The following is a 9796-nucleotide window of genomic DNA, read 5'->3' on the forward strand; positions in this document are numbered from 1 at the left end:
AGATGCTTTGAAAAGTGCTTGTGGGATTTAAGACATGAGTTAACCTGCAGACAGGGAAAGGGAGAACACCTGTCCTTGAGCCTTCACCACTGAAGAACAGAGGGTCTGCCTCGGCTTTCCCAGGGGTGGGTGGTGACAGTGCTTCTCCCCCACAGGTAATTAATGAGGAATCCAAGGCCATGATGAGCTTGGAAAGAGGTCTGTTTTGTTGTTTACGAGCAAATGAAGGGCAGAGAAGAAATTTTATTTGGGCAAAATATTCGAGATAACAACTATATTTAAAAATGCTCCATGAGCTCTGTCGAGATGGATTAATGAAACTGTGGATCAGAGAGTCTCCAAAGTGGAGACAATTAGTGAGAGATTGGACACAATAATCCCTTTGGCTCAATCTAGTCCTTTGCCAGTTCCTGTGGGGAAGTGAGAGTAACATATGTTGGTCTTAGGTAGACCTTAGGTCTTGGGTGTTAAATGCCCAGATATTTTTAAATGAGAGAAAAACATCCCTCTTCCTTCAAATCAGTTTTGGGAGACACAGTTCCAATGCAGCATCCCCACCCCTTTCACAGGATTCGTGGCAACAAGTACAAATAGTTATAGTAGAGCAATTCCTAAGTGTGGTTCAGGGCAGAGTAATTACCTGTCACACCATGATCTCTTGCACAGCTTGATTCCCACTGAGCTAGGCTTCAAAAATATATGGGGAATACGCATCTTCAACACCTCTGATCCTTCTATAACCTAGGAACTTTTCAACGCCATAGCACATATTTGAAATAATTATTTTCCCTCCAGGGGAAAAATGATTAGATTCTATTGATCTCTTTTTGAGCCCCATTAATCTGTAGCATATCTGAGGGTTTCTAGGTGAATATAAATGTGAACACAGGATGCAGTTTTGAATAATCAATATGGCTGAAAGGCAAGCTTTCCTTCTACTCTTCAGGACTATAAATGGAAGTCAAATAATTATCACCTAAGAAGTTGTGAACCACAAGAAATTCTGTAGCTGGCATCTTGTTTGATAGCTGATGCCCTTATGTACCAGAAAAATCATGCATAAGTACTTAATCTCTAGTACTCCTCAGACATGCATTCATCCTGGTGCTGTCACTTGTTACTCCCCCCCCTCTCTCCTCCTCTCCTCCCCTCCCTCCCTCTGAAAAAAGGACGTTTGTACATCTACCAACTTGGATTCTTACTTTGCAAGTGGGTTTAGATGCTAAAACAAATGGACCTTTGATAGAACAGGTGACAGGATAGTTGGCAGAGCCTTGTGCCTGTTTTACCTGGAGTGCTTTCTCACAGGAAACCTTTGAAGTAACAGAAGACTCAATGCCAACCCAAATATGAGGAAACACCTAGTTACTCATATTTTTCATAAGGCTTGACAGAGCTGCTAATGAGATCTCGGTTTCATTGCTCTCTGTATATGTGAAGGCGCCTTCTCACCATGTTGTAATACTGCTTATCAAAGACACAAACAAGACAAATCACTCTTTAAAATGTACAAAATAAAATTCTGACCAATTCTTAATTTAAGAAAAGTGATCTCCAATTGTTTCCTGCTTCTCTCTTCAAGAAAACAACTAAAATCTAACCAAAGTCTTCCCTTTGGTTTTTTTTTTAACTGAGCATTTTTCCAATAAGGTAGCTCTATTCCTACCCTTGTTTGAGATCTCCAGACTGTGCCGAGAAACAAGACACAATTATGCAGACAGGAAGGAAGCCACTGTTCCTCAGCCTCGATAATTACTGGTCAATGCTGGTTCTCTATGAGCTAGAAGCAGGCCATGAATCGAGCTATTTGTGCACCTCTTTGTTTCCAAGCTACTGGAAGAGCAGAAACCAACCCCCTACCTACAGGGGATCTCTCAAGAGACACAGCCACAAGAAAAGCATTTGGCCCTTCCAGAGTTCAAGGACATCCTGGGGGAATAGTAGAAAAAAAAAAAACTTAGTGAGACCTCAGGCCACAAGAGGGACCTTCGAGTGGAAGTTTATGGCCTTGTCTTTCCAATAAGACTTTGGGGAAAAGTAGGTGGAAATAAAATTGCGTGTGTGTGTGTGTGTGTGTGTGTGTGTGTGTGTGTGTGTGTGTGTGTATGCACTTCTTTTCCTGAAAACAGTTTAAAAAAAAATAAGGTCTTGCAAGGAATTATGACTAAAAAACAATCCATTTAGAGAAATGTGGCACACATTTATCCTTATTTAGGGGATTTAAATGAACAAGTATACACAGATTTTCAACCACCAAACATTCAGATACCATACTTAAAATTGTTACCTCTATACATGTCTTTATGCATCAGTACTTGTATATAAATAGTATATATATAACACATTCAGATGGGATCTGTATTTATAAAAAGAAAACTTGAGAATGTTCTTGTATTTTATGTCTTTTCATTTTAAGCTACTTTCAGGAACCTGCTGGTATGGGTTTGGAAGTGTGTTCAGACATATATGGCGTTATATATGCTCACATATCTATACACTCAAGGGTAGCTGGCTGAAGAGCCATAGTCACAGCAGGATATGAGCAGGAACTTGGCATCAGCAATGAGGAATCTCAACCAATGCAGGAGGCTGCACTTCTCTGGAGCTGAGAAAGACAAGGTTCAGTCAAGAGGGGATAATATCCTCAACTATAAAGTTAAACTCTGTTTTTAAAAGAATAGGAATTCATTTAAAGATTAGTGTAAGTCCCAGGTCACAAAGGTCCCGGATCATAGTTCTAGGAACATCTAGAGATACTCACCTTTATTTACTAATGCCACAAAACTACCCAAAGGAAACTTTGCCCACTAAAATCAGGGATGCCCTGTCCTTCATCTCTCAGTGGTCTTCAGGCTCATTATTGGTTCTTTGGTGGCACTCTATCTTACTGATACATAGGAGACTGGATCAATTATTCAGTAAATCCTTGTTGAGGTCTTCTACATGTGAGAAATTATTCTGTTTTTTTTTTTAAACTTGGTCCTTTCACTCAAGTTTTTGTTGGAGTGTTTTATTGCTGTTAAGCATTTGTTTAACAGTGAGGGTGACAGGGCTCTGTATCCACTTTCAATGAAGGCTAAAAACACAAACACCCTGATGGAGAAGCCCATTAACAAAGTTGCCCAGGCAGAAGTATCCCCTGCTCCATTTCAGTACCGGAGAAATTTCAGAGGAAGGCAAAACCTCAAATTAATTCAACAAAGCCCTTGTTCTTAAGAGTACATAAGGGCAGAGACTACACAATTCATTTCCCTTTAATACAATGTTCAATGGAGACCTAAAGTACTTGTTTAAACAGGAAATGAGAAGAACTTCATTTGAGTTGACTAATGTATAGATTACCTGTAGAGGTTGATAATAGGTGGCTGAGTAACTATGTCATGGAGAGGGGTTTGTGGAAAAGCTGCAGCTGCTATTTCAGAATACCGTCTCAGCTACTATGGTAAACTGATGATGTATCCCATAAAAGCATGGTTGTTCTGTTCCTTGGTTTAACAAGTGGTTAATAGGACAGCTATACTGGCCAGAAAGTACATAATGATACTGAAAATGTCAAAATGCTAAACATGAATGAAGTACACAAGGCACTTAGAGCACTTTGACAAAATGATAACTATAATTAAAAATTCAAATTTATTTATATTCATTAAATTATAAAATTATTATAATTTAATATATGCTCAAAAAGTTTTAAGCTCATTGTCAACCTCAGTCTCCTAACTTAGCAATCCTCATTTTTAAAAAAATGATGGCTGCCGTGGCTCTAGGCACCAACTCTAAGCTCAGAAAATGTAAAGCAAGACCAGGAACAAAACCCCCCAACAATAACAACAGCCACTGCTTGCTTTGGTGCTATCCTCATCATATCAAGAAGATAGTTCAGGACTGGGATGGGGTTCAGTTGGTGCAGTGCTGGCCCAGCATTCATGAAACCCCTGGATTCAGTACCTATTACCACATAAAGCAGGAATGGTGGTACACGCCTGCAATCCCAGCACTCAGGAGACAGAGACAGTTGAATTAGGTATTCAAGGTCACCATTCACTACACAGTGACTTTGACGTGAACTGGTGATACGTGAGACTCTGTCTCAAACAAAATGAGACAAACAGCAGAAGAAAATCATTTATATTTCAAACGGAAAAATGAGGAAGGCAGTCATTGCTGGTTACAAAGCTGAGCAATAAAATATAGCCATACAAATTTACATCTTTGAATATTTTGATCTTAGAAAATGTTATCCTAGCAAACAAAAGAGAGAAAAAGTAATACCATTTTCTTAAGAAATGATTACACGTGATATATATATATGCATATAAATATGCATATAAATCCAGAAGAGGGCTTTTGGATGCCCTGGAGCTGGATTTATAGACAAGTGTGAAGTGTGAATCACCCATATGGGTTCTGGGAACTAAATTTGGGTCCTCTGCAAGAACATCAAGTTTTCTTAGCTGCTGAACCATCCTTCTAGTTTCGAATTTATTTTATAAATGGTAAGTGAATTAATAGGAAGCAGTGCAGTACATTTGAGTTAAATGTACAATTGGGAAAAGTAAAATAGAATATGTACAGACTATCTGAAGGAAATAGTAAGAACCCAATCAACATCAACTAATACATGGTAAAGATCTCCCACATTTGGAGTAAAACAACACAATATTATCATTGGCTAATGAGCGTGAACGGTATATCAGAAAAGCAGTTTCCATATCTGGTGACATTGCCCAGCTCCTTCTCCTGTATAAAGAAAGCAAATAAATATGAGTATCAAGTATGAAAACAAGGCTAAAGTGGCTAACAAAAGAATCATGTTTTGTGTTTGATATTTTAACAAAGACTCATAATATATTTTTATCCTTTTTAAGAGGAGAAACTTCTTTTGTGAACTTGGGTGCTTTTGTATTTGGTACATAGATGTTAAGAATTGCAATGTCTTCTTGGTGGATTTTCCTGTAATGAGTATCAAGTGTCCCTCCCTATCTCTTTTGATTAGTCTTGGTTTGAAGTTTATTTTTTCAGATATAAAAATGGCTACCCTGGATTGGTTCTTAGGTCCATTTGCTTACAATATATTCTTGCATCATGTTGCCCAGAAGCAATGCTTATCCTTGATGTTAAGATGTATTTTGGCTGGGGAGGAGGAGATGCCTGAGAAAGATAAATCCTGTTTCCCCACTCCTGTGTGTTCTATCCTATTCTGATGTGTTCTTGCTTTATTTTATCAATTTTTATCTCATATGCTTGTTTATCTTCTAGTAAGCTATGCAAAGGGGTGGATTCAGATGGGAGAAGTGGTGAGGAACTGGGAGGAAACAGTAATCAAAATATATTGGAGAAAACAAAATCTATTTTCAATTTAAAAAAAGGAGAGAAAAGAAACCTCATTTGCTTAGCCCAATGACACATTGGCATAATTTTGTATTCTATAATTGGAAATGCTACACTTTTTAATCAGGTTGCTATACACACAATTAGCTGCAAGAACTCTTGGGTGTTTGGTTCCCATAGATGTTTTAGAGAAATCCAACTCCTTAATATTTGGCTGAGTTTAGTACACAGTTAACAAGATGAGAATATCTGGTACAAAGAATAGATTGGTATTAACAATGATAAAACGATGATAATAATGGACCTTTACCATCTCATGGATGTTTCCTGTCGGTTTTGGTCCAGATTTTCTTAGTGTCTGCAACACAAGCCAATACACTACTAAGCTCTGTGCGTGGCATCAAAGGAACTTGCAGAAGCAGATAGGATAGAAAACCAAACAAGGCAACGTAATAAAAGGAGGAGTTTGTCATACAGGGGAAGAGCAGTGAGAGCAGCCAGCAGGCAAGACTGCTTCTCAAACTCAGCTGTGGTCACATAAGGTCAGTACAAAGGAGTATAGAGTCCACTTTGACTTGAGACCCTCAACTCCATAAAAGCCAACATTTCTATGAAACGGAACCATGTGTGTGCAGAGCTTCCAGACTTCAGTGGAAACAACAGAGGAAGTGACAAAAGTAGCTGAAGCTGAGATTTCATTTTCTTTCCTTAAAAAAATATCTCTCCATTTGTAGGACCTTTATAGATCTATATCATAAATAACATTGCCTAGCAATATTTATGAGGTTTCCAAGCCATTACAGTTAGGAAATTAATCCTTAGCATCCAAACAGAAATCTACCCACAGAGAAGAAGAATTTTTCAAATCCTTTGTCTAGGTATACAACATTTGTTTAGTATCCATAACAAGCCCATGATGGAATTGGTGTTATTTTCATTATGAATGAGAGAAACTTTGAATAAAGAATGAAAGTTCTTTGCTTATGATTATATAATTTATAAATAGTCACTCTAGAATCAATGTGGTATCTGTTGTTGCTAGGGTTTGGAATCTCCACCGTAAACTAAATGCCCCCAGTGATTATAACAGGAGAAGGGACCATAACAGAACCTGAGTCACAGGCAGAGAAGAATCTAAAGCTATATTCAAGTTTTATAAAAATATCTAGACAATGGACAGAACACTCTCCACAGTAGAGTGGAGAGTGGGATATTACTTTCTCACATACTCTGGTGCCTCAACTTTGACCATGTCCCCTGGAGGGGGAGACCTGGTGGCACTCAGAGGAAGGACAGCAGGTTACCAAGAAGAGACTTGATACCCTATGAACATTTACAGAGGGAGGTAATCCTCCTTAGGAACAGTCATAGGGAAGGGGAATAAGGGGAAAATGGGAGGGAGGGAAGAATGGGAGGATACAAGGGATGGGATAACCATTGAGATGTAACAAGAATAAATTAATAAAGTAAAAAAAAAAGAAAAAAAGAAAAATAGAGGCAATTCTGCTTTTTTTAAATGTGGGTAAGATTATTATTATTATTATTTTGCTGATTTTATAGAAAACTCGTAAGTACTTTTCTTTGCTGAATGACTATCCCCACCCCGCACTTCAGCACACTCAGCCTGGTTCATTATAGGCAAATGTATACAGAAATCTACCCCACCCCCACCTCAACACACACTACTTGACTTACTATAGGCAAATGTATACAATCTATGTTTCATTTCATTAGAATTTGTTCAATTTCATATTTATCTTATTGTTTTGTATGTCCACTGCTTTGGTTCAATGTGCAAAAGTTTGAATAAGCAAATCTAGAAAGCAGATGGATGTGACATTGTCTCTAAGAAGTTCAAAAAGCCTTCTGAAACCCAAAAGAGTTTGGTAGAATATTTACAATTTAGGGTGCAAACCTAAGGCATCCCATTTAGAACAGAAATATCCTCACATAGTCTCTGGATCTTGAGTATTTTCTTGTTTTATATTTTCTGTTTTCATCCTTTGCCTAAGGGTGAAATTACAAGTATTTGACAAATATTGTGGCCCAGGTAGTAACTTAATGGCCTTGAATGAAAGTTTTCTAATAATTTTGATTCCTACTTAATTGATATCCACTAATCTAACCAAGTTTATATCCTCCTGAGGTTCAAGCAGTGAGATGAGAAGGTTATTTAGTCATCTTGATGTATATGTGACTGAATACCAACATCTTGACTTTCCATGACTTTGAGATCTGTTTGAAATTAAGGCTATAGGAAGAATCCATAAAATTTATTCTCGGGCTATGTATAATATATACTTTTACAGTTTTTTGAAGATTCTTTTATTTCAGATTTCTGCATTTACAAAGTAATAAGCTTGATACAAAATAGAGAATCTTAAACTGGTTTTGCAACAAGTATTTCTAGAAAGTCTTAAAATTACTCCTGGTGGAGTTATGACTCAGACATACTTGATCAAACTCTTCACATATTTTAGGTATTCGGTTTTCAAACAACATTTAAATTTTTTTCATAGAATACTTTTTGCATCATGGTTGTCCCTCCCCAATGCCCCCTAGAGCCTTCCTACCTCACTACCCATCCTACTTCACCCTCTTTTTCAATGCCTTTCTCCCCCCAAACCTCAAAACAAAAGGAAAATAAAAACAAACAGGAAAAAAAGTAAAACAAAAGAAAGCAAACAAAAATACCCAAAGTGAAAAAGCATGGGTGTTAAGGAATCTCCACTGGAAACCTTCCATCTCAGGCAATCCTTGTGTATCTAATTCCACCTTAGTTTGGAAATGTGTGTGCAAAAGCAATGGTTTATTAATTTTTGCATGTGTTAAGAGGTTCCTGGACAGTATTTAAAGTGTTGACTAATTGACATTGATATTCCCTTATAAGGCCATTCTGTGATTGCTAGTCAAGTCTTTAGTAAGACCTTTTTTCCCTCTCTTCTGGGATCTCTCACACATCAATCTGGGACATCCCTAGGATGGTGGTGGCATCTTTGCAGCATGGTCTTCCTGAAGGCATCCTTCACCTCCTTGTTTCTTAGGCAGTAGATGGCCGGGTTGAGGAACGGTACAATGACAGTGTAGAGCACAGAGATGACCTTGTTGTAGTTGAAGGTGTACATGGCTCGGGGCCGGGCGTAGGTGAAGAGAGTTGAGGAGTAGTAGATGACAACCACTGCCAGGTGGGAGGTGCAGGTGGAGAAGGCTTTGTGGCGTCCCTGGGCTGTAGGGATCCTCAGGATGGCTACTATGATGGCAGCGTATGAGGAAACCACGGCCAGTAGAGGGAGAAGAATCATCACCAGGGCCAACAAGAAGTCGACTAGCTCGGCTTGTTCCTTGTCTGAGCAGGTGAGGTTGAGCAGTGGGGAAATATCACAGAAAAAGTGGTTGATGATATTGGGCCCACAATAGGATAACCGGCAAATGAAAAGTAACTTCATCATGGAACTGAAGAACCCGCTGCCCCAAGAAGCAGCTGCTAGGCGAGTGGCCAGGCTGGGAGGCATGAGGCTTGGGTAACGAAGGGGTTCACAGATGGCCAGATAGCGATCATAGGCCATAACTGCCAACAGGACACACTCAGTGCAGGCTAAAGCAATAAAGAAGTAGAGCTGAGTCATGCAACCCAAATAGGAGACTCTTCCATCCTGGGTAAGAAAGGCTCCCAAGAGTCTGGGAATAGTGACATTGATGTACCATAATTCCAGGAAGGAGAGATGACCAAGGAAAAAGTACATGGGCCGATGGAGGCTTGGAGTGAGCCAGACTGTAGAAACAATGAGTATGTTTTCCAGTAATGTCAACAGATAGATTGCAAGAAAGAAAACAAAGAGGAGTGGCTGGAAGGGTGGAGAGGTAGGAAAACCCACCAAGACAAACTCTTCCACTTGACTTCCACTCAAATTTCTCATCGTGTCAGTCCACCTGAATTCCTGCAAAAGCAACGGGAATAAAAAATGCTGAACGGTAGGTGTATCAAAGCAGTAGCATCCTCCAACAGGTTACAAACCTACAGATGATCAATGATTCAGACATTACCAATTTTTACTATATATTTTCCCCTTCACAGCGCTGTTCAGTTCCAAGGGAAACATTTTCAGACCTGAAGATGAGGCTTGGGAACGGAATGGCCTCAGCTGCATTAAGTATTCAGTGAATGCTCGTAGGGAGACTTCACAACGGCTTGGCTATTTTAAGTTGTAGTTTTTAACAATTTTAAAAATCTATGATATGCTTTTCTCTCACTTTCCCAGGCACAACTACAAACTCCCAAGCCCAGGAGTAATTTTACTCAGTGTATATTGAATGAAATAATAAAAGAAGGACATGAAGGTGGATCCTTGGGGCTTGCCACTTAAGAGAAACTGACTACGAGGCAGAGGGAACTCAGTGAGTGCTGGAGCTACAGTGCCAGACTGCACACCCAGAAGTGGTTTGAAATGCATTCATTACAATTGGA

The 9796-nt window shown here is 39.0% G+C and overlaps 1 protein-coding gene across 1 annotated transcript; it reads right to left on the reverse strand.

The window, feature by feature from the left end:
- Nucleotides 1–8291: 8291 nt before the first annotated feature.
- Nucleotides 8292–9248, reverse strand: OR6P1 (olfactory receptor family 6 subfamily P member 1; the record flags this gene model as incomplete). The annotated part of the gene is made up of 1 exon (XM_084795873.1): nucleotides 8292–9248. The coding sequence occupies one exon, from the start codon at nucleotides 9246–9248 to the stop codon at nucleotides 8292–8294; it is 957 nt and encodes a 318-aa protein (XP_084651999.1).
- Nucleotides 9249–9796: the final 548 nt, after the last annotated feature.

Source organism: Acomys minous (genome assembly GCF_964271855.1).
Source record: "Acomys minous genome assembly, chromosome: 1".
Taxonomy (NCBI): domain Eukaryota; kingdom Metazoa; phylum Chordata; class Mammalia; order Rodentia; family Muridae; genus Acomys; species Acomys minous.